Here is a 25,904-nt window from a genome sequence, read left to right on the forward strand (position 1 = left end):
GTATTAACCCCTCTCTCTCAGTGCAGTGTTCATGTACTGGAGTGTCCAGTCAGTGTGTCTGTATGAACCCCTCTCTCTCTCAGTGCAGTGTTCATGTACTGGACTGTCCAGTCAGTGTGTGTGTATTAACCCCTCTCTCTCTCAGTGCAGTGTTAATGTACTGGAGTGTCCAGTCAGTGTCTGTATTAACCCCCCTCTCTCAGTGCAGTGTTCATGTACTGGAGTGTCCAGTCAGTGTCTGTATTAACCCCCCTCTCTCAGTGCAGTGTTCATGTACTGGAGTGTCCAGTCAGTGTGCGTGTATTAATCCCTCTCTCTCTCAGTGCAGTGTTCATGTACTGGAGTGTCCAGTCAGTGTGTGTGTATGAACCCCTCTCTCTCTCAGTGCAGTGTTAATGTACTGGAGTGTCCAGTCAGTGTGTGTGTATGAACCCCTCTCTCTCTCAGTGCAGTGTTAATGTACTGGAGTGTCCAGTCAGTGTGTCTGTATGAACCCCTCTCTCTCTCAGTGCAGTGTTCATGTACTGGAGTGTCCAGTCAGTGTGTCTGTATGAACCCCTCTCTCTCTCAGTGCAGTGTTAATGTACTGGAGTGTCCAGTCAGTGTGTCTGTATGAACCCCTCTCTCTCTCAGTGCAGTGTTCATGTACTGGAGTGTCCAATCAGTGTGTCTGTATTAACCCCCCTCTCTCAGTGCAGTGTTCATGTACTGGAGTGTCCAGTCAGTGTCTGTATTAACCCCTCTCTCTCTCTCAGTGCAGTGTTCATGTACTGGAGTGTCCAGTCAGTGTGTCTGTATGAACCCCTCTCTCTCTCAGTGCAGTGTTAATGTACTGGAGTGTCCAGTCAGTGTGTCTGTATGAACCCCTCTCTCTCTCAGTGCAGTGTTAATGTACTGGAGTGTCCAGTCAGTGTGTCTGTATGAACCCCTCTCTCTCTCAGTGCAGTGTTCATGTACTGGAGTGTCCAGTCAGTGTGTCTGTATGAACCCCTCTCTCTCTCAGTGCAGTGTTAATGTACTGGAGTGTCCAGTCAGTGTGTCTGTATGAACCCCTCTCTCTCTCTCAGTGCAGTGTTCATGTACTGGAGTGTCCAATCAGTGTGTCTGTATGAACCCCTCTCTCTCTCAGTGCAGTGTTAATGTACTGGAGTGTCCAGTCAGTGTGTCTGTATGAACCCCTCTCTCTCAGTGCAGTGTTCATGTACTGGAGTGTCCAGTCAGTGTGTCTGTATGAACCCCTCTCTCTCTCTCAGTGCAGTGTTCATGTACTGGAGTGTCCAGTCAGTGTGTCTGTATGAACCCATCTCTCTCTCTCAGGGCAGTGTTCACGATCTGAGTCAGGCCACTTCCTGTGGAAAGATATGGACTGCGGAGGCCCTGTCCTTCATACACAGACAGACAGACTGTCCCTCAGTGTGTCAGGGCCTGAGAGATCCATCCCACTGCCAGTGTGCTGACTGACACACCGTCACACACAATCACACACACGCACAGATAGACACACAGGTGACCTCAGTTTTAATCACATCATATGTTGTCAGATCAGCAGATTAGACTGAAGTGTCTCTTACAGTCACTGTGCACAGAACACAGCACTCCTAAAAACACCTGAATTTGGTCTAAAGGACGACACACTCACTGTGTTCACAGGCCTGAGCAGCACGTGTTCAGCTGCAGAGAGCTCCCATACTGGGTTGCGCTAAGAACATTTCATAACCAAGTTTCAGTGCACAATCATTATTTATACCAGCAACTAAACTTAGCTCACTGTTCACACATGACCTCCCTACCCCAGAATCACACAGTATTAATAGAAACACCTCTTATACACCAGCGTCTACACTAGTCCCTGTGGACACTGACACAGCCCAGTCACAGGGCTCTAGACTCTTCTAGTCCCTGTGGACACTGACACAGCCCAGACACAGGGCTCTAGACTCTTCTAGTCCCTGTGGGCACTGACACAGCCCAGTCACAGGGCTCTAGACTCTTCTAGTCCCTGTGGACACACTGACACAGCCCAGTCACAGGGCTCTAGACTCCTCTAGTCCCTGTGGACACACTGACACAGCCCAGTCACAGGGCTCTGGACTCTTCTAGTCCCTGTGGACACTGACACAGCCCAGTCACAGGGCTCTAGACTCTTCTAGTCCCTGTGGACACACTGACACAGCCCAGACACAGGGGTCTAGACTCTTCTAGTCCCTGTGGACACTGACACAGCCCAGTCACAGGGCTCTAGACTCTTCTAGTCCCTGTGGACACACTGACACAGCCCAGTCACAGGGCTCTAGACTCCTCTAGTCCCTGTGGACACACTGACACAGCCCAGTCACAGGGCTCTGGACTCTTCTAGTCCCTGTGGACACACTGACACAGCCCAGTCACAGGGCTCTGGACTCTTCTAGTCCCTGTGGACACACTGACACAGCCCAGTCACAGGGCTCTGGACTCTTCTAGTCCCTGTGGACACACTGACACAGCCCAGTCACAGGGCTCTAGACTCTTCTAGTCCCTGTGGACACTGACACAGCCCAGACACAGGGCTCTAGACTCTTCTAGTCCCTGTGGACACTGACACAGCCCAGTCACAGGGCTCTAGACTCTTCTAGTCCCTGTGGACACACTGACACAGCCCAGTCACAGGGCTCTAGACTCTTCTAGTCCCTGTGGACACACTGACAGCCCAGTCACAGGGCTCTAGACTCTTCTAGTCCCTGTGGACACACTGACACAGCCCAGTCACAGGGCTCTGGACTCTTCTAGTCCCTGTGGACACACTGACACAGCCCAGTCACAGGGCTCTAGACTCTTCTAGTCCCTGTGGGCACAGACACAGCCCAGTCACAGGGCTCTAGACTCTTCTAGTCCCTGTGGACACACTGACACAGCCCAGTCACAGGGCTCTAGACTCTTCTAGTCCCTAGAAGTGCGTTGAGAGTAGGAGGGAGGAGTGTGAGGTGAGTCATTGTTTTCCTGCAGAACGATAACAAGCTTTTGTCCTGAGAAGAATCTCTTTATCTCAGCCTGCGTCAGTCACAGCTTAACACTTCGAGAGGAAGAGCAGAGGAACATCGAATTAGAAGAGTAGGACAGCAGAGAGAGACCAGCAGTACAGATACACAGAGAACAGACACACACAGTACAGATACACACCCCCCACAGACACACACAGTACAGACACCCCCCCCCCCCCACAGACACACACATCCCCCACAGACACACACAGTACAGACATCCCCCCACAGACACACACACACCCCATAGACACACACCCCCCACAGACACACACACACCCCACAGACACACACACAGTACACAGACACACACCCCCCACAGACACACACAGTACAGACACCCCCCCCACAGACACACACACACCCCATAGACACACACCCCCCACAGACACACACACACCCCACAGACACACACACACCCCACAGACACACACACAGTACACAGACACACACCCCCCACAGACACACACAGTACAGACACCCCCCCCACAGACACACACACACCCCATAGACACACACCCCCCACAGACACACACACACCCCACAGACACACACACACCCCACAGACACACACAGTACAGACACACATCCCCCACAGACACACACAGTACAGACACAGACACACACACATCCCACATAGACACACACAGTACAAACACAGACACACACCCCCCACAGACACACACAGTACAGACACAGACACACACACCCCACATAGACACACACAGTACAAACACAGACACACACCCCCACAGACACACACAGTACAGACACATGCACCCCACAGACACACACACACCCCATAGACACACACAGTACACAGACACACCCCATAGACACACACGGTACAGACACACACACCCCACAAACACACACACACGCCCCATAGACACACACAGTACACAGACACACACCCCCCACAGCCACACACAGTACAGACACACACCCCCCACAGACACACACAGTACAGACACAGACACACACCCCATAGACACACACAATACACAGACACCCCCACACACACACAGTACAGACACAGCACAGACCCCCCCCCCCATAGACACACACAGTACAGGCACACACACACCCCATAGACACACACAGTACAAAGACACACACACCCCACAGCCAGCTGGGGGTCCGCAGTGCTGTCAGAGAGCTGAGCTGGGGGTCCGCAGTGCCGTCAGTGAGAGCTGAGCTGGGGGTCCGCAGTGCCGTCAGTGAGAGCTGAGCTGGGGGTCCGCAGTGCTGTCAGAGAGCTGAGCTGGGGGTCCGCAGTGCCGTCAGTGAGAGCTGAGCTGGGGGTCCGCAGTGCTGTCAGAGAGCTGAGCTGGGGGTCCGCAGTGCTGTCAGTGAGAGCTGAGCTGGGGGTCCGCAGTGCTGTCCGAGAGCCGAGCTGGGGGTCCGCAGTGCTGTCAGTGAGAGCTGAGCTGGGGGTCCGCAGTGCTGTCAGTGAGAGCTGAGCTGGGGGTCCGCAGTGCTGTCAGAGAGCCGAGCTGGGGGTCCGCAGTGCTGTCAGTGAGAGCTGAGCTGGGGGTCCGCAGTGCCGTCAGTGAGAGCCGAGCTGGGGGTCTGCAGTGCTGTCAGAGAGCTGAGATGGGGGTCCACAGTGCCGTCAGTGAGAGCTGAGCTGGGGGTCCGCAGTGCCGTCAGAGAGCTGAGCTGGGGGTCCACAGTGCCGTCAGTGAGAGCTGAGCTGGGGGTCCGCAGTGCCGTCAGTGAGAGCTGAGCTGGGGGTCCGCAGTGCCGTCAGAGAGCTGAGCTGGGGGTCCGCAGTGCTGTCAGAGAGCCGAGCTGGGGGTCCGCAGTGCCGTCAGTGAGAGCTCAGCTGGGGGTCCGCAGTGCTGTCAGAGAGCCGAGCTGGGGGTCCGCAGTGCCGTCAGTGAGAGCCGAGCTGGGGGTCCGCAGTGCTGTCAGAGAGCTGAGCTGGGGGTCCGCAGTGCTGTCAGAGAGCTCAGCTGGGGGTCCGCAGTGCTGTCAGAGAGCTGAGCTGGGGGTCCGCAGTGCTGTCAGAGAGCTCAGCTGGGGGTCCGCAGTGCTGTCAGAGAGCTGAGCTGGGGGTCCGCAGTGCCGTCAGTGAGAGCCGAGCTGGGGGTCCGCAGTGCTGTCAGAGAGCTGAGCTGGGGGTCCGCAGTGCCGTCAGTGAGAGCCGAGCTGGGGGTCCGCAGTGCTGTCAGAGAGCTGAGCTGGGGGTCCGCAGTGCCGTCAGTGAGAGCTCAGCTGGGGGTCCGCAGTGCTGTCAGAGAGCCGAGCTGGGGGTCCGCAGTGCCGTCAGTGAGAGCCGAGCTGGGGGTCCGCAGTGCTGTCAGAGAGCTGAGCTGGGGGTCCGCAGTGCTGTCAGAGAGCTCAGCTGGGGGTCCGCAGTGCTGTCAGAGAGCTGAGCTGGGGGTCCGCAGTGCTGTCAGAGAGCTCAGCTGGGGGTCCGCAGTGCTGTCAGAGAGCTGAGCTGGGGGTCCGCAGTGCCGTCAGTGAGAGCCGAGCTGGGGGTCCGCAGTGCTGTCAGAGAGCTGAGCTGGGGGTCCGCAGTGCCGTCAGTGAGAGCCGAGCTGGGGGTCCGCAGTGCTGTCAGAGAGCTGAGCTGGGGGTCCGCAGTGCCGTCAGTGAGAGCTCAGCTGGGGGTCCGCAGTGCTGTCAGAGAGCTGAGCTGGGGGTCCGCAGTGCTGTCAGAGAGCTGAGCTGGGGGTCCACAGTGCTGTCAGTGAGAGCTGAGCTGGGGGTCCACAGTGCTGTCAGTGAGAGCTGAGCTGGGGGTCCGCAGTGCCGTCAGTGAGAGCTGAGCTGGGGGTCCGCAGTGCTGTCAGAGAGCCGAGCTGGGGGTCCACAGTGCTGTCAGAGAGCTGAGCTGGGGGTCCGCAGTGCCGTCAGTGAGAGCTGAGCTGGGGGTCCGCAGTGCCGTCAGTGAGAGCTGAGCTGGGGGTCCGCAGTGCTGTCAGAGAGCTGAGCTGGGGGTCCACAGTGCTGTCAGAGAGCCGAGCTGGGGGTCCACAGTGCTGTCAGAGAGCTGAGCTGGGGGTCCACAGTGCTGTCAGAGAGCCGAGCTGGGGGTCCACAGTGCTGTCAGAGAGCTGAGCTGGGGGTCCGCAGTGCTGTCAGAGAGCTGAGCTGGGGGTCTGCAGTGCCGTCAGTGAGAGCCGAGCTGGGGGTCCACAGTGCTGTCAGAGAGCTGAGCTGGGGGTCCGCAGTGCCGTCAGTGAGAGCCGAGCTGGGGGTCCACAGTGCTGTCAGAGAGCTGAGCTGGGGGTCCGCAGTGCTGTCAGAGAGCTGAGCTGGGGGTCCGCAGTGCCGTCAGTGAGAGCTGAGCTGGGGGTCCGCAGTGCTGTCAGAGAGCTGAGCTGGGGGTCTGCAGTGCTGTCAGAGAGCTGAGCTGGGGGTCCGCAGTGCCGTCAGTGAGAGCTGAGCTGGGGGTCCGCAGTGCTGTCAGAGAGCTGAGCTGGGGGTCCGCAGTGCCGTCAGTGAGAGCTGAGCTGGGGGTCTGCAGTGCCGTCAGAGAGAGCTGAGCTGGGGGTCCGCAGTGCTGTCAGAGAGCCGAGCTGGGGGTCCGCAGTGCTGTCAGAGAGCCGAGCTGGGGGTCCGCAGTGCTGTCAGAGAGCTGAGCTGGGGGTCCGCAGTGCCGTCAGTGAGAGCTGAGCTGGGGGTCCGCAGTGCTGTCAGAGAGCTGAGCTTGGGGTCTGCAGTGCTGTCAGAGAGCTGAGCTGGGGGTCCGCAGTGCCGTCAGTGAGAGCTGAGCTGGGGGTCCGCAGTGCTGTCAGAGAGCTGAGCTGGGGGTCCGCAGTGCTGTCAGAGAGCTGAGCTGGGGGTCTGCAGTGCCGTCAGAGAGAGCTGAGCTGGGGGTCCGCAGTGCTGTCAGTGAGAGCTGAGCTGGGGGTCCGCAGTGCTGTCAGAGAGCTGAGCTGGGGGTCCACAGTGCTGTCAGAGAGCTGAACTGGGGGTCTGCAGTGCCGTCAGAGAGAGCTGAGCTGGGGGTCCGCAGTGCTGTCAGAGAGCTGAGCTGGGGGTCCGCAGTGCTGTCAGAGAGCTGAGCTGGGGGTCCACAGTGTCATCAGTGGGAGCTGAGCTGGGGGTCCGCAGTGCTGTCAGTGAGAGCTGAGCTGGGGGTCCGCAGTGCTGTCAGAGAGCTGAGCTGGGTGTCCGCATTGCTGTCAGAGAGCTGAGCTGGGGGTCTGCAGTGCCGTCAGAGAGAGCTGAGCTGGGGGTCCGCAGTGCTGTCAGAGAGCTGAGCTGGGGGTCCGCAGTGCCGTCAGTGAGAGTCGAGCTGGGGGTCCTCAGTGCTGTCAGAGAGCTGAGCTGGGGGTCCGCAGTGCCGTCAGTGAGAGCCGAGCTGGGGGTCCTCAGTGCTGTCAGAGAGCTGAGCTGGGGGTCTGCAGTGCCGTCAGTGAGAGCCGAGCTGGGGGTCCTCAGTGCTGTCAGAGAGCTGAGCTGGGGGTCCGCAGTGCTGTCAGAGAGCTGAGCTGGGGGTCCACAGTGCTGTCAGTGAGAGCTGAGCTGGGGGTCCGCAGTGCCGTCAGTGAGAGCCGAGCTGGGGGTCCGCAGTGCTGTCAGTGAGAGCTGAGCTGGGGGTCCGCAGTGCTGTCAGAGAGCTGAGCTGGGGGTCCGCAGTGCTGTCAGTGAGAGCTGAGCTGGGGGTCCGCAGTGCTGTCAGAGAGCTGAGCTGGGGGTCCGCAGTGCCGTCAGTGAGAGCTGAGCTGGGGGTCCGCAGTGCTGTCAGAGAGCCGAGCTGGGGGTCCGCAGTGCCGTCAGTGAGAGCTGAGCTGGGGGTCCACAGTGCTGTCAGAGAGCTGAGCTGGGGGTCCACAGTGCTGTCAGAGAGAGCTGAGCTGGGGGTCCGCAGTGCTGTCAGTGAGAGCTGAGCTGGGGGTCCGCAGTGCTGTCAGAGAGCTGAGCTGGGGGTCCGCAGTGCCGTCAGTGAGAGCTGAGCTGGGGGTCCGCAGTGCTGTCAGAGAGCCGAGCTGGGGGTCTGCAGTGCCGTCAGTGAGAGCTGAGCTGGGGGTCCGCAGTGCTGTCAGAGAGCTGAGCTGGGGGTCCGCAGTGCTGTCAGTGAGAGCTGAGCTGGGGGTCCGCAGTGCTGTCAGAGAGCTGAGCTGGGGGTCCGCAGTGCTGTCAGAGAGCTGAGCTGGGGGTCCGCAGTGCCGTCAGTGAGAGCTGAGCTGGGGGTCCGCAGTGCTGTCAGAGAGCTGAGCTGGGGGTCCGCAGTGCCGTCAGTGAGAGCTGAGCTGGGGGTCCACAGTGCTGTCAGAGAGCTGAGCTGGGGGTCTGCAGTGCTGTCAGAGAGCTGAGCTGGGGGTCCGCAGTGCTGTCAGTGAGAGCTGAGCTGGGGGTCTGCAGTGCCGTCAGTGAGAGCTGAGCTGGGGGTCCGCAGTGCTGTCAGAGAGCTGAGCTGGGGGTCCGCAGTGCTGTCAGAGAGCTGAGCTGGGGGTCCGCAGTGCCGTCAGTGAGAGCTGAGCTGGGGGTCCACAGTGCTGTCAGAGAGCTGAGCTGGGGGTCCACAGTGCTGTCAGAGAGCCGAGCTGGGGGTCCGCAGTGCCGTCAGTGAGAGCCGAGCTGGGGGTCCGCAGTGCTGTCAGAGAGCTGAGCTGGGGGTCCACAGTGCTGTCAGAGAGCTGAGCTGGGGGTCCGCAGTGCTGTCAGAGAGCTGAGCTGGGGGTCCGCAGTGCTGTCAGTGAGAGCTGAGCTGGGGGTCCGCAGTGCTGTCAGAGAGCTGAGCTGGGGGTCCACAGTGCCGTCAGAGAGCGCTGAGCTGGGGGTCTGCAGTGCCGTCAGTGAGAGCCGAGCTGGGGGTCCACAGTGCGGTCAGAGCGCTGAGCTGGGGGTCCGCAGTGCTGTCAGAGAGCTGAGCTGGGGGTCCGCAGTGCTGTCAGAGAGCTGAGCTGGGGGTCCGCAGTGCCGTCAGTGAGAGCTGAGCTGGGGGTCCACAGTGCTGTCAGAGAGCTGAGCTGGGGGTCCGCAGTGCTGTCAGAGAGCTGAGCTGGGGGTCCGCAGTGCCGTCAGTGAGAGCTGAGCTGGGGGTCCACAGTGCTGTCAGAGAGCTGAGCTGGGGGTCCACAGTGCCGTCAGTGAGAGCTGAGCTGGGGGTCCACAGTGCTGTCAGAGAGAGCTGAGCTGGGGGTCCGCAGTGCTGTCAGTGAGAGCTGAGCTGGGGGTCTGCAGTGCTGTCAGAGAGCTGAGCTGGGGGTCCGCAGTGCCGTCAGTGAGAGCTGAGCTGGGGGTCCGCAGTGCTGTCAGAGAGCCGAGCTGGGGGTCTGCAGTGCCGTCAGTGAGAGCTGAGCTGGGGGTCCGCAGTGCTGTCAGAGAGCTGAGCTGGGGGTCCGCAGTGCTGTCAGTGAGAGCTGAGCTGGGGGTCCGCAGTGCTGTCAGAGAGCTGAGCTGGGGGTCCGCAGTGCTGTCAGAGAGCTGAGCTGGGGGTCCGCAGTGCCGTCAGTGAGAGCTGAGCTGGGGGTCCACAGTGCTGTCAGAGAGCTGAGCTGGGGGTCCGCAGTGCTGTCAGAGAGCTGAGCTGGGGGTCCGCAGTGCTGTCAGTGAGAGCTGAGCTGGGGGTCCGCAGTGCCGTCAGTGAGAGCCGAGCTGGGGGTCCACAGTGCTGTCAGAGAGCTGAGCTGGGGGTCCACAGTGCTGTCAGAGAGCTGAGCTGGGGGTCCACAGTGTCATCAGTGGGAGCTGAGCTGGGGGTCTGCAGTGCTGTCAGTGAGAGCTGAGCTGGGGGTCCGCAGTGCTGTCAGAGAGCTGAGCTGGGGGTCCGCAGTGCCGTCAGTGAGAGCTGAGCTGGGGGTCCGCAGTGTCATCAGTGAGAGCTGAGCTGGGGGTCCGCAGTGCCGTCAGTGAGAGCCGAGCTGGGGGTCCGCAGTGCTGTCAGAGAGCTGAGCTGGGGGTCCGCAGTGCCGTCAGTGAGAGCTGAGCTGGGGGTCCGCAGTGCTGTCAGAGAGCTGAGCTGGGGGTCCACAGTGCCGTCAGTGAGAGCTGAGCTGGGGGTCCACAGTGCCGTCAGTGAGAGCTGAGCTGGGGGTCCGCAGTGAGAGAAGACCTGCTTCCTCGGAAAGGAGTCCCAGATCTTTCTTGATTCTGTGCTGCGACAGTCCAGGGATCAGAGCAACAGAGCAGGCAGACAATTCAAACACAAAATGAAGTCAAGTCCGATCTTTCCACCAAGGGTTGTAGGAGTGTGGAACAAGCTACCCACGATGCTGTTGAAGCCGACAGTCAAGGTTTTCTCGGGAACCAGCTGAGTGAGGTCCTGGAATGAGCTCCTACCAAATCACTAAACCTGCCTGCTGAGACAAACAGCCTCTCTGAGTGAGCGACAGCATCGCCATCACGAGACAGGAAGCACTAGACAAACACGGAGATAAATAGACTTCTTTTATTGTCACTTCACTGCCAGGTCCACTCCGCTACATTTGGCACAGGGGCACATTCCCCAGAGTACAATCAATCAGATCCCAGAGGAGACAGCACCTCCAGAGGATCAACAGAGCTCTTTCACCCGGGCTCTACTGCCCACGTCTCCTGTCCTCAGCATTTGTGTGATGGTCAGTCTGGGTCAGTGCGGGTCAGTCTGGGTCAGTGTGGGTCAGTGTGTCAGTGGAGGTCAGTCTGGGTCAGTCTGTCAGTGCGGGTCAGTCTGGGTCAGTCTGGGTCAGTGCGGGTCAGTGCGGGTCAGTCTGTCAGTGCGGGTCAGTCTGGGTCAGTCTGGGTCAGTGCGGGTCAGTGTGTGTCAGTCTGAGTCAGTCTGAGTCAGTCTGGGTCAGTGGGTCAGTGGGTCAGTGGGTCAGTGGGTCAGTGGGTCAGTCTGGGTCAGTGGGGGTCAGTGGGGGTCAGTCTGTGTCAGTGTGTCAGTCTGGGTCAGTCTGGGTCAGTCTGGGTCAGTGCGGGTCAGTCTGGGTCAGTCTGGGTCAGTGGGTCAGTGGGGGTCAGTCTGTGTCAGTGTGTCAGTCTGGGTCAGTCTGGGTCAGTCTGGGTCAGTGTGTCAGTGTGTCAGTCTGGGTCAGTCTGGGTCAGTGCGGGTCAGTGCGGGTCAGTGCGGGTCAGTCTGGGTCAGTGTGTCAGTCTGGGTCAGTCTGGGTCAGTCTGGGTCAGTGTGTCAGTCTGGGTCAGTGCGGGTCAGTCTGGGTCAGTGCAGGTCAGTGTGTCAGTCTGGGTCAGTGCGGGTCAGTCTGGGTCAGTGTGTCAGTGGGGGTCAGTCTGGGTCAGTGTGTCAGTCTGGGTCAGTCTGGGTCAGTGGGTCAGTGCGGGTCAGTGGGTCAGTGGGGGTCAGTCTGTGTCAGTGTGTCAGTGGGGGTCAGTCTGTGTCAGTGCGGGTCAGTGCGGGTCAGTGGGTCAGTGGGTCAGTCTGGGTCAGTGGGGGTCAGTGGGGGTCAGTGTGTCAGTGTGTCAGTCTGGGTCAGTCTGGGTCAGTGCGGGTCAGTGCGGGTCAGTCTGGGTCAGTGCGGGTCAGTGTGTCAGTCTGGGTCAGTGCGGGTCAGTCTGGGTCAGTGTGTCAGTGGGGGTCAGTCTGTGTCAGTGGGGGTCAGTCTGGGTCAGTGCGGGTCAGTGGGTCAGTCTGGGTCAGTCTGGGTCAGTGTGTCAGTGGGGGTCAGTCTGTGTCAGTGGGGGTCAGTCTGGGTCAGTGGGTCAGTCTGGGTCAGTGCGGGTCAGTGCGGGTCAGTGCGGGTCAGTCTGGGTCAGTGCGGGTCAGTGCGGGTCAGTGCGGGTCAGACTGAATGAGTATTTTACTTCTACACTAACCTCCTTCAGAGCTTGAAAATTCACCTCACACACAAACGCATTCAGAAACACGCTGATTTCATCACTCAGGAAAATACATTCGACACATGCAAATACCGCTGAAGAAGAACACATCTTCAAAAACATAAGTTAAACCTTTCCTTCCAGGCTGGAAACAAAAAACACAGATATTTATTTACAGAAAGAAATATACAGATTAATAATTAAAACAAGCTGCCTTAACGCTCTGCACAAGCCACCGCTGCTGAGCTTACTGAACCAGAACTGAACACAGTCACCCCGTCTCTGCTGGATCACCCCTGTCAGGTACTGAACACTACCGGTACAAATGTGTGAACAGGGAGTGCTGTAGCAGTCAGCTAATGAACACTACCGGTACAGGGTTCAGGGGTGAGGTTTAGGGATGTCAAGGGTGGGGTGTCAGAGAGGGGTGTGGTCAGGGGCGGGGTGTCTGAGAGGGGCGGGGTGTCAGAGAGGGGTGTGGTCAGGGGTGGGGTGTCGGAGAGGGGCATGGTCAGGGGGCGGGGGTATCTTGAGAGGGGCGTGGTATCGGAGAGGGGCAGGATAAGGGGCGGGGTATCAGAGAGGGGCAGGATCAGGGGCGGGGTGTTTTGAGAGGGGCGTAGTGTCGGAGAGGGGTGTGGTCAGGGGCGGGGTGTCTTGAGAGGGCCGTGGTGTCGGATAGGGGTGTGGTCAGGGGCGGGGTGTCTGAGAGGGGCGGGGTGTCAGAGAGGGGCGGGGTGTCAGAGAGGGGTGTGGTCAGGGGTGGGGTGTCTGAGAGGGGCGGGGTGTCAGAGAGGGGTGTGGTCAGGGGCGGGGTGTCTGAGAGGGGCGGGGTGTCAGAAAGGGGTGTGGTCAGGGGTGGGGTGTCAGAGAGGGGTGTGGTCAGGGGCGGGGTGTCTGAGAGGGGCGGGGTGTCAGAGAGGGGTGTGGTCAGGGGGCGGGGTATCAGAGAGGGGCAGGATCAGGGGCGGGGTGTTTTGAGAGGGACGTAGTGTCGGAGAGGGGTGTGGTCAGGGGCGGGGTGTTTTGAGAGGGGCGTGGTGTCGGATAGGGGTGTGGTCAGGGGCGGGGTGTTTTGAGAGGGGCAGGGTTTCAGGTTTGTGTCTGTGTTGAGAGTTGGAAAAGGGGTGGGTCCGGGGGCGGGGACAAGTGTAGAGGCTGGGGAACTGGGGTACAGGCTGGGGAACTGGGGGGTACAGGCTGGGGACCTGGGGTACAAGCTGGGGAACTAGGGGTACAGGCTGGGGAACTAGGGGTCCTCAAGGCTGCTCCTCCTTCTTCTTCACAGAGATCCTCTTCTTCCTCGCCGCCAGCATCTCGTAGAAGGGGTCCACACTGACCGCAGAGCTGCGGGACAGGAGTGTTAGCAGAGACGTCCTTGACCCTGTCCCCCCGTACCCCCTGTAACCCCTCAGTCTCCTCCGTTCCCCCCAGTCCTCCCAGTACCCCTGTATCCCAGCCCCCCCAGCTCTCTCACTTGATGCTGTGGATCCACTCATCCTTCTCCTCGGGGGTGGGGGCCGAGATGCGGTAGACCATGTGGTTCCCCTCCACCACCCGCCCGTCCGCCTCCGTCTTGCAGGCCTTGATCAGCTGACCGCGGTTATTGGGAATGTAGAGCTCGAAGCAGTTCTGCAGCGAGACACAGAGCGAGAGACATCACACAGAGCAGCGCCCTGACAGGGCTGGACTGGGAGCTGGACTAGTTCTTCACTGGGATTATAATCAGACTCCACTGACACTGACAGAGCAGTCTGAGACTCTCCAGGCTGGACTGGACTGGCTGGACTGGGAGCTGGACTAGTTCTTCACTGGGATTATAATCAGACTCCACTGACACTGACAGAGCAGTCTGAGACTCTCCAGGCTGGACTGGACTGACTGGACTGGGAGCTGGACTAGTTCTTCACTGGGATTATAATCAGAATCCACTGACACTGACAGAGCAGTCTGAGACGCTCCAGGCTGGACTGGACTGACTGGACTGGGAGCTGGACTAGTTCTTCACTGGGATTATAATCACACGCCACTGACACTGACAGAGCAGTCTGAGACTCTCCAGGCTGGACTGGACTGACTGGACTGGGAGCTGGACTAGTTCTTCACTGGGATTATAATCACACGCCACTGACACTGACAGAGCAGTCTGAGACTCTCCAGGCTGGACTGGACTGGCTGGACTGGGAGCTGGACTAGTTCTTCACTGGGATTATAATCAGACTCCACTGACACTGACAGAGCAGTCTGAGACTCTCCAGGCTGGACTGGACTGACTGGACTGGGAGCTAGATTGAGACATTACAATGAGCTTGACTGATCACGTCTCTCCTACTGCAACTCACAGGTTTCCGGGGATCTTCCACTTCACGAATGCTCAGATTTTCCAGAGGAATGATTCCACGAGGCTCCTTATCCTAAAACACAAACAGTATCACTGTAACACCACTCATACTCCCTCATCCTATAGACTATAGAGTCACAGAAAGCAGGATCACTGTAACAACACTCACACTCCCTCATCCTAGAGACTCTATAGAGTCACAGACAGCAGTATCACTGTAACAACACTCACACTCCCTCATCCTATAGACTATAGAGTCACAGACAGCAGTATCACTGTAACACCACTCACACTCCCTCATCCTATAGACTATAGAGTCACAGACAGCAGTATCACTGTAACACCACTCACACTCCCTCATCCTATAGACTATAGAGTCACAGACAGCAGTATAACTAACAATACTCACACTCCCTCATCCTATAGACTCTATAGAGTCACAGACAGCAGTATAACTAACACCACTCACACTCCCTCATCCTAGAGACTCTATAGAGTCACAGACAGCAGTATCACTGTAACAACACTCACACTCCCTCATCCTATAGACTCTAGAGTCACAGACAGCAGTATCACTGTAACACCACCCACACTCCCTCATCCTAGAGACTCTATAGAGTCACAGACAGCAGGATCACTGTAACACCACTCACACTCCCTCATCCTATAGGCTCTATAGAGTCACAGACAGCAGTATCACTGTAACACCACTCACACTCCCTCATCCTAGAGACTCTATAGAGTCACAGACAGCAGGATCACTGTAACAACACTCACACTCCCTCATCCTATAGGCTCTATAGAGTCACAGACAGCAGTATCACTGTAACAACACTCACACTCCCTCATCCTAGAGACTCTATAGAGTCACAGACAGCAGTATCACTGTAACAACACTCACACTCCCTCATCCTATAGACTCTATAGAGTCACAGACAGCAGTATCACTGTAACACCACTCACACCCCCTCATCCTAGAGACTCTACTATATATTATGAGAACTATGGTGTTATTGCACATACCATGGTGTTATTATAGTGTTATTACACATACCGTGGTATACTCGAAATAGTACAGACAGTTATCAGTCAGAATGAACCACCGGCGTTTCCATGTCTTCACACGGCCTCCTGTCATGAACATAAAATAGAGCTTCAGTCCCAGTACAGTAGACCAGTCTGTTACAATAGGAGCTACAGTCCCAGTGCAGTAGACCAGTCTGTTACAGTAGGAGCTACAGTCCCAGTGCAGTAGACCAGTCTGTTACAGTAGGAGCTACAGTCCCAGTGCAGTAGACCAGTCTGTTACAATAGGAGCTACAGTCCCAGTGCAGTAGACCAGTCTGTTACAATAGGAGCTACAGTCCCAGTCCAGTAGACCAGTCTGTTACAATAGGAGCTACAGTCTCAGTACAGTAGACCAGTCTGTTACAATAGGAGCTACAGTCCCAGTACAGTAGACCAGTCCTGTTACAATAGGAGCTACAGTCCCAGTGCAGTAGACCAGTCTGTTACAGTAGGAGCTACAGTCCCAGTGCAGTAGGACAGTCCTGTTACAGTAGGAGCTACAGTCCCAGTGCAGTAGACCAGTCTGTTACAATAGGAGCTACAGTCCCAGTGCAGTAGACCAGTCTGTTTCAGTAGGAGCTACAGTCCCAGTGCAGTAGGACAGTCCTGTTACAGTAGGAGCTACAGTCCCAGTGCAGTAGACCAGTCTGTTTCAGTAGGAGCTACAGTCCCAGTGCAGTAGGACAGTCCTGTTACAGTAGGAGCTACAGTCCCAGTGCAGTAGACCAGTCTGTTACAATAGGAGCTACAGTCCCAGTGCAGTAGACCAGTCTGTTACAATAGGAGCTACAGTTCCAGTGCAGTAGACCAGTCTGTTACAGTAGGAGCTACAGTCCTAGTGCAGTAGAACAGTCTGTTACAATAGGAGCTACAGTCCCAGTGCAGTAGAACAGTCTGTTTCAGTAGGAGCTACAGTCCCAGTGCAGTAGACCAGTCTGTTACAGTAGGAGCTACAGTCCCAGTGCAGTAGACCAGTCTGTTACAGTAGGAGCTACAGGCCCAGTACAGTAGACCAGTCTGTTACAGTAGGAGCTACAGTCCCAGTACAGTAGAACAGTCTGTTACAATAGGAGCTACAGTCCCAGTACAGTAGACCAGTCTGTTACAATAGGAGCTCCAGTCCCAGTGCAGTAGACCAGTCTGTTACAATAGGAGCTACAGTCCCAGTACAGTAGACCAGTCTGTTACAGTAGGAGCTACAGTCCCAGTACAGTAGAACAGTCTGTTACAATAGGAGCTACAGTCCCAGTACAGTAGACCAGTCTGTTACAATAGGAGCTCCAGTCCCAGTGCAGTAGACCAGTGTTGGGGGGAAGGCGGACAATCGCAGTGGAGAGATTGATGAAGACAGAAGAGAAGCCAGGCAGCCCTGTCCTGAGTACCTACCTCCTGGCAGACGCCCAGCGGCAGAGCGAGGAGGCAGAGCAGTGCCCGCAGACAGGAGGACAGGGGGACAGGTGGACAGAGAGAAGACAGGACAGGTGTTAGTGGCAGCAAGTCAGAAACCCCATCATGCAGGACACAGAGTCAGGACAACACAGAGAGAGCCAGGAGAGAACTGACCACCAGGACAGTCCACTCCCACCCCAGGACAGCGGACCAGCAGGACAGTCCACTCCCACCCCAGGACAGCGGACCAGCAGGACAGTCCACTCCCACCCCAGGACAGTCCACTCCCACCCCAGGACAGCGGACCACCAGGACAGTCCACTCCCACCCCAGGACAGCGGACCAGCAGGACAGTCCACTCCCACCCCAGGACAGTCCACTCCCACCCCAGGACAGCGGACCACCAGGACAGTCCACTCCCACCCCAGGACAGCGGACCACCAGGACAGTCCACTCCCACCCCAGGACAGTCCACTCCCACCCCAGGACAGCGGACCACCAGGACAGTCCACTCCCATACCAGGACAGCGGAGCACCAGGACAGTCCACTCCCACCCCAGGACAGTGGACTACCAGGACAGTCCACTCCCACCCCAGGACAGTCCACTCCCACCCCAGGACAGCGGACCACCAGGACAGTCCACTCCCACCCCAGGACAGTCCACTCCCACCCCAGGACAGCGGACCACCAGGACAGTCCACTCCCACCCCAGGACAGCGGACCACCAGGACAGTCCACTCCCATACCAGGACAGCGGAGCACCAGGACAGTCCACTCCCATACCAGGACAGCGGAGCACCAGGACAGTCCACTCCCACCCCAGGACAGTCCACTCCCACCCCAGGACAGTGGACTACCAGGACAGTCCACTCCCACCCCAGGACAGCGGACCACCAGGACAGTCCACTCCCACCCCAGGACAGTCCACTCCCACCCCAGGACAGCGGACCACCAGGACAGCGGACCACCAGGACAGTCCACTCCCACCCCAGGACAGCGGACTACCAGGACAGTCCACTCCCACCCCAGGACAGCGGACCAGCAGGACAGTCCACTCCCAATCCAGGACAGCGGACCACCAGGACAGTCCACTCCCACCCCAGGACAGCGGACCACCAGGACAGTCCACTCCCACCCCAGGACAGTCCACTCCCACCCCAGGACAGCGGACCACCAGGACAGTCCACTCCCATACCAGGACAGCGGACCACCAGGACAGTCCACTCCCACCCCAGGACAGCGGACCACCAGGACCACCATGCCTCTCTCCCAGTGAAGCTGCAGTCTGGACACTGCGGTCACTGCGGACACTGCGGACACTCACCCAGCTTGAGCAGCCAGCCCTCCCGGTCGGGGTTGAAGAACGTGTGTGTGAGGTCATTCCCATCATCCTCCGGGATCTTGAAGGGCTCGTTCTTAATGCTCTCGTACAAGTTCTGCAAGACAGGGACATCCTGGACAACACTGTCTGAAGAAAGACTGCAGAGACACAGGGGGACAGAGCAGAGACACAGAGGGACACGGGGACAGAGCATGGACACACAGGGGGACAGGTGGGCAGAGCAGACACACTGGGGGACACATCAGAGACACACAGAGGGACAGGGGGACACAGCAGAGACACACAGAGGGACACTGAGGGACAAAGAGACACAGAGGGACATACAAATATAGACAGGGGACAGAGGGACACAGAGACACACAAATACAGATGGGGGACAGAGGGACACAGAGACACAGATATAGACAAGGGACAGAGGGACACAGATATAGATGGGGGACAGAAGGATATAGAGGGACACACAGATACAGATGGGGGACAGAGGGACGCACAGGTCTGGACAGGAGACAGAGGGACACACAGATACAGACGGGGGACAGAAGGATATAGAGGGACACACAGATACAGACGGGGGACAGAGGGACACACAGATACAGACGGGGGACAGAGGGACACACAGATATGGACAGGAGACAGAGAGACACACAGATACAGACGGGGGAAAGAGGGATATAGAGGGACACACAGATACAGACGGGGGACAGAGGGACACACAGATACAGACGGGGGAAAGAGGGATATAGAGGGACACACAGATACAGACGGGGGACAGAGGGACACACAGATACAGACGGGGGAAAGAGGGATATAGAGGGACACACAGATACAGACGGGGGACAGAGGGACACACAGATACAGATGGGGGAAAGAGGGATATAGAGGGACACACAGATACAGACGGGGGACAGAGGGACACACAGATACAGACGGGGACAGAGGGACACACAGATACAGACGGGGGACAGAAGGATATAGAGGGACACACAGATACAGATGGGGGACAGAGGGACACACAGATATGGACAGGAGACAGAGAGACACACAGATACAGACGGGGGAAAGAGGGATATAGAGGGACACACAGATACAGACGGGGGACAGAGGGACACACAGATACAGACGGGGACAGAGGGACACACAGATACAGACGGGGGACAGAGGGACACACAGATACAGACGGGGACAGAGGGACACACAGATACAGACGGGGGACAGAGGGAAATAGAGGGACACACAGATACAGACGGGGGACAGAGGGACACACAGATACAGACGGGGACAGAAGGCCACTCTCACCCGGAGCAGCTCCTCGGGCAGATCTCCGCCCTCGTTGATGCCTCTGTTCATGGAGACGAACCTCTCGGCGCTGGGCTTGTCTCTCACGTTGGGGTTGTGCAGGCTGGTGTTCAGCATGATGATGGCAAACGACAGGACATAGCAGGTGTCTGGAAGAGAGGACAGCATCAGTGCAGGTACAGCAGTGTGTCAGAGTGTCAGTGCAGAATCAGTGTATCAGTAAGACTAGCAGAGTATTGGTATCAGAGTATCAGTATTACTGTCATAGTATCAATATCAGAGTATCAGTATTACTGTCAGAGTATCACTATCAGAGTATCAGTATAACTGTCAGAGTATCAGTATTACTATCAGAGCATCAGTATTAATATCGGAGTATCAGTTTTACTGTCAGTGTATCAGTATCAGAGTATCAGTATTATTATCAGAGTATCAGTATTACTGTCAGTGTATCAGTATCAGAGTATCAGTATTACTGTCAGAGCATTAGTATTACTATCAGAGCATCAGTATTACTATCAGAGTATCAGTATAAGAGTATCAGTATTACTATCAGAGTATTGGTATCAGTAATAGAGTATCAGTATTACTATCACAGTATCAGTATCAGAGTATCAGTATCAGCGTATCAGTATTACAATCAGAATGTCAGTATTACTGTCAGAGCATCAGTATCAGAGTATCAGTATTACTATCCCAGTATCAGTATTACTAGCAGATTCTATTCTCTGCAGTACCTGTGCTCCAAAAGACTCTGGAATTTCGGAGACAGTACCGGTACCGCCGGGTCAGTACCTGTGCTCTGGAAGACTCCAGCGTTGCAGTGACAGTACCGCTGAGCGAACGCCTCCATCATTCTGTCGATTTTCTGAGCTTCACCAGGCAGACGGAAACTCCACAGGAACTGCCTGACAGAGCACACACACACTGGGTACACTGGTTAAACACAAACACATAACACCCACACACACACAGTGACACACACACAGTCACTGACCTGAGTGCTTGCACCAGGTTAAGGTCGGTGAACTCATGCAGATCAACAAAGGCTTGAAGGACTTTAATGTTGAATTCATCTCTAGAGGAGAGACAGAGCATTAGTGCAGAAGAGTGCTAAAGATGCACACAGACACACACACTCACACACAGCACACGCTCAGGCACACGCACACACTCACACTCACTCAGCACAGACACACACACTCACACACAGCGCACACTCACGCACACTCACGCACGAGCTCTCACACACACACACACCTCTCTCCCAGGTAATCCCCAATGGCTGTCTTGTTCAGACCCTCTCCCTTGTACAGGAACTGCGCGATGTCCTCTGCAGTCTGCCCGAGCAGCTCGTTCTCCACCAGGAACGCGATGCCCTGCAACAGAACAGACATGGGCGTGATCACACGGGCCAGCGGGCCAGGCCGGGACCAGGACCAGGACCAGGACCAGGACTCAGTCACCTTCTTCGGGTCCATGTTGAATTTCTTCCTGCCCATGGCCACATGACGACTCTTCTGGAGTGTTTTACTGCAAGACAAGCAAGCAGGACAGCGTGAAAACTATACTCAGAGTCCTTCCCAGTCATGCACAGGGACCAGTAAAGCACAGCACCCACAGAGCGTCTGGAGTCAGTCTGGAGTACACTATACTCAGAGCGTCTGGAGTCAGTCTGGAGAACACTATACTCACAGCGTCTGGAGTCACTAAGCAGTACACTATACTCAGAGTGTCTGGAGTCAATGTGGAGTACACTATACTCAGAGTGTCTGGAGTCAATGTGGAGTACAGTATACTCAGAGTCCTTCCCAGTCAAGCACAGGGCCCAGTACAGCACAGCGCCCACAGAGTGTCTGGAGTCAGTCTGGAGAACACTATACTCACAGCGTCTGCTGTCACTAAGCAGTACACTATACTCAGAGTGTCTGGAGTCAGTGTGGAGTACACTATACTCAGGAGAGTATACTATGATGCTCCTGGTGTCCTACCTGCCCTCAGTACTGGCCTCCAGCCCTTCCACCTCCAGGATAGCCTCTCTGAGCTCCTCCCTCAGTCTCTGGATCTCCAGCAGCAGAGCTCCCTTCCTCCTGCGAATCTCCTCCAGCTCCACGTGCTCCTCCGGAGTCAGATCCACTGGGACTGAGGAGGAGAGAGAGGTTAACACACACCAGCACAGTGACACTGACTGACTGACTGGACACTACAGCACAGTGACCCTGACTGACTGACTGACTGGACACTACAGCACAGAGACACTGACTGACTGGACACTACAGCACAGTGACCCTGACTGACTGACTGGACACTACAGCACAGAGACACTGACTGACTGGACACTACAGCACAGTGACACTGACTGACTGGACACTACAGCACAGAGACACTGACTGACTGACTGGACACTACAGCACAGTGACCCTGACTGACTGACTGGACACTACAGCACAGAGACACTGACTGACTGGACACTACAGCACAGAGACCCTGACTGACAGGACACTACACCACAGAGACACTGACTGACTGACTGGACACTACAGCACAGTGACCCTGACTGACTGACTGGACACTACAGCACAGAGACACTGACTGACTGACTGACTGACTGGACACTACAGCACAGTGACCCTGACTGACTGACTGGACACTACAGCACAGAGACCCTGACTGACTGACTGGACACTACAGCACAGAGACCCTGACTGACTGGACACTACAGCACAGAGACACTGACTGACTGACTGGACACTACAGCACAGAGACCCTGACTGACTGGACACTACAGCACAGAGACCCTGACTGACTGACTGGACACTACAGCACAGAGACCCTGACTGACTGGACACTACAGCACAGAGACACTGACTGACTGACTGGACACTACAGCACAGAGACCCTGACTGACTGGACACTACAGCACAGAGACACTGACTGACTGACTGGACACTACAGCACAGAGACCCTGACTGACTGGACACTACAGCACAGAGACACTGACTGACTGGACACTACAGCACAGAGACACTGACTGACTGACTGGACACTACAGCACAGTGACACTGACTGACTGACTGGACACTACAGCACAGAGACACTGACTGACTGACTGGACACTACAGCACAGAGACACTGACTGACTGACTGGATACTACAGCACAGAGGCACTGACTGACTGGACACTACAGCACAGTGACACTGACTGACTGGACACTACAGCACAGAGACCCTGACTGACTGACTGGACACTACAGCACAGAGACACTGACTGACTGGACACTACAGCACAGTGATCCTGACTGACTGACTGGACACTACAGCACAGTGACCCTGACTGACTGACTGACTGGACACTACAGCACAGTGACACTGACTGACTGACTGACTGGACACTACAGCACAGAGACCCTGACTGACTGGACACTACAGCACAGAGACCCTGACTGACTGACTGGACACTACAGCACAGAGACCCTGACTGACTGGACACTACAGCACAGAGACCCTGACTGACTGGACACTACAGCACAGTGACCCTGACTGACTGGACACTACAGCACAGAGACACTGACTGACTGACTGGACACTACAGCACAGAGACCCTGACTGACTGACTGGACACTACAGCACAGTGACACTGACTGACTGACTGGACACTACAGCACAGAGACCCTGACTGACTGGACACTACAGCACAGAGACACTGACTGACTGACTGGACACTACAGCACAGAGACCCTGACTGACTGGACACTACAGCACAGTGACACTGACTGACTGACTGGACACTACAGCACAGAGACACTGACTGACTGACTGGACACTACAGCACAGAGACACTGACTGACTGACTGGACACTACAGCACAGTGACACTGACTGACTGACTGGACACTACAGCACAGAGACACTGACTGACTGACTGGATACTACAGCACAGAGGCACTGACTGACTGGACACTACAGCACAGTGACACTGACTGACTGGACACTACAGCACAGAGACCCTGACTGACTGACTGGACACTACAGCACAGAGACACTGACTGACTGGACACTACAGCACAGTGATCCTGACTGACTGACTGGACACTACAGCACAGTGACCCTGACTGACTGACTGGACACTACAGCACAGTGACCCTGACTGACTGACTGACTGGACACTACAGCACAGTGACACTGACTGACTGACTGACTGACTGACTGGACACTACAGCACAGAGACCCTGACTGACTGGACACTACAGCACAGAGACCCTGACTGACTGACTGGACACTACAGCACAGAGACCCTGACTGACTGGACACTACAGCACAGAGACCCTGACTGACTGGACACTACAGCACAGTGACCCTGACTGACTGACTGGACACTACAGCACAGAGACACTGACTGACTGGACACTACAGCACAGTGACCCTGACTGACTGACTGGACACTACAGCACAGAGACTCTGACTGACTGACTGGACACTACAGCACAGAGACCCTGACTGACTGACTGGACACTACAGCACAGTGACACTGACTGACTGACTGGACACTACAGCACAGTGACACTGACTGACTGGACACTACAGCACAGAGACACTGACTGACTGGACACTACAGCACAGTGACACTGACTGACTGGACACTACAGCACAGAGACACTGACTGACTGGACACTACAGCACAGAGACACTGACTGACTGACTGGACACTACAGCACAGTGACCCTGACTGACTGACTGGACACTACAGCACAGTGACACTGACTGACTGGACACTACAGCACAGAGACTCTGACTGACTGACTGGACACTACAGCACAGAGACCCTGACTGACTGACTGGACACTACAGCACAGTGACACTGACTGACTGACTGGACACTACAGCACAGTGACACTGACTGACTGGACACTACAGCACAGAGACTCTGACTGACTGACTGGACACTACAGCACAGAGACACTGATTGACTGACTGACTGACTGGACACTACAGCACAGAGACACTGACTGACTGGACACTACAGCACAGTGACCCTGACTGACTGACTGGACACTACAGCACAGTGACACTGACTGACTGGACACTACAGCACAGAGACACTGACTGACTGACTGGACACTACAGCACAGTGACCCTGACTGACTGGACACTACAGCACAGTGACACTGACTGACTGACTGGACACTACAGCACAGAGACACTGACTGACTGACTGGACACTACAGCACAGAGACACTGACTGACTGGACACTACAGCACAGAGACACTGACTGACTGGCTGACTGACTGACTGACTGACTGACTGACTGACTGACTGACTGACTGACTGGACACTACAGCACAGAGACCCTGACTGACTGACTGGACACTACAGCACAGAGACACTGACTGACTGGACACTACAGCACAGAGACACTGACTGACTGCCTGGACACTACAGCACAGAGACACTGACTGACTGACTGGACACTACAGCACAGTGACCCTGACTGACTGGACACTACAGCACAGAGACACTGACTGACTGACTGGACACTACAGCACAGAGACACTGACTGACTGGACACTATACTCAGTCACTGCAGACTCACACCTCTCTCACTCCTGACTCTTGTCTCCAGGGCATCAGAGTGACATTCCACACATGTGCAACATTCCCATTATTCCACAGGACCGGAAAGACCAGACAGACACGGTATCGATGATGATGATGATGATGATGTCTCCCTCCCTCCCTTACGGACACAAATTTCAAATAGACAGGACAGCGGGGCAGAAAGAGACACACACACACAAACAGGGACAGGGATAGACACAGAGATACAGAAAAACACACACACACACAGAGAGGCAGAGATACACTCGCAGACACCCAAAGACAGACACACACACACACAGAGGGGCAGAGATACACTCGCAGACACCCAAAGACACACAGACACACAGAGGGGCAGAGATACACTCGCAGACACCCAGAGACACACAGACACACAGAGGGGCAGAGATACACTCGCAGACACCCAGAGACACACAGACACACAGAGGGGCAGACACACAGGGGGACAGAGATACACTCGCAGACACCCAAAGACACAGACACACAGGGGGGCAGACACACAGACACACAGGGGGACAAACACACAGAGGGGCAGACACACAGGGGACAGACACACCGACACACAGGGGGACAGACACACAGAGGGGCAGACACACAGACCAGATCTCCCAGTCGTGTCCACCGTGTTTGCTTATATCACCCAGCAGCCCAGAGACGACCCGAGAGGGTTGTGTCGGTTCTGCCTCTGCCGTGACCGACGGGAGCCTGCTGTGCTCAGAGCCAGCAGGCCGGACCGGTCACTTACTGAAGTCCATCTCGTCCATGGTCAGCGGCTCCTGCAGATACCCCCCGGGCTCGAATCTCATCCACAGGCCGGACTGGCTGCTCCCGACGGGAAACCGCTGCTCTCACAGAAACACCAGCACCATCGACACGCAGCACAACAGCAGCTCCGTCGCCTCAGACAAAGGAAGACGGAAGAGGAGTCCCACATTCCGTCTCGGAATGGCGAGGGGCGGCGGCCATCTTGGGAAGGGACATTCCCGAGTTTCCTCCTTTTCCCATTGGAGAGCAGGAAACTGCCGCCATGTCGGCTCCGCAGGGAGCGGAGGTGTCTTTCCACGAAACCACCACACGATGGCGGCGTTGCTTTAGAATTCAACCCGATTCAATTAA

The 25,904-nt window shown here is 56.4% G+C and overlaps 1 protein-coding gene across 1 annotated transcript; it reads right to left on the bottom strand.

Moving 5' to 3' along the window:
- Positions 1–11,865: 11,865 nt before the first annotated feature.
- Positions 11,866–25,730, bottom strand: cyth2 (cytohesin 2). The gene is made up of 12 exons (XM_088939661.1): positions 25,534–25,730; positions 21,164–21,314; positions 20,639–20,705; positions 20,433–20,551; positions 20,170–20,250; positions 19,968–20,080; positions 19,173–19,321; positions 17,859–17,970; positions 15,131–15,207; positions 14,078–14,149; positions 13,213–13,367; positions 11,866–13,082 (listed from the first exon to the last, which is right to left on the bottom strand). The coding sequence occupies exons 1-12, from the start codon at positions 25,592–25,594 to the stop codon at positions 12,995–12,997; spliced, it is 1,245 nt and encodes a 414-aa protein (XP_088795787.1). The 5' UTR covers positions 25,595–25,730; the 3' UTR covers positions 11,866–12,994.
- Positions 25,731–25,904: the final 174 nt, after the last annotated feature.

This window comes from Atractosteus spatula, chromosome 22, assembly GCF_055471065.1.
Source record: "Atractosteus spatula isolate fAtrSpa1 chromosome 22, fAtrSpa1.hap1, whole genome shotgun sequence".
NCBI classification, from domain to species: Eukaryota; Metazoa; Chordata; class Actinopteri; order Semionotiformes; family Lepisosteidae; genus Atractosteus; species Atractosteus spatula.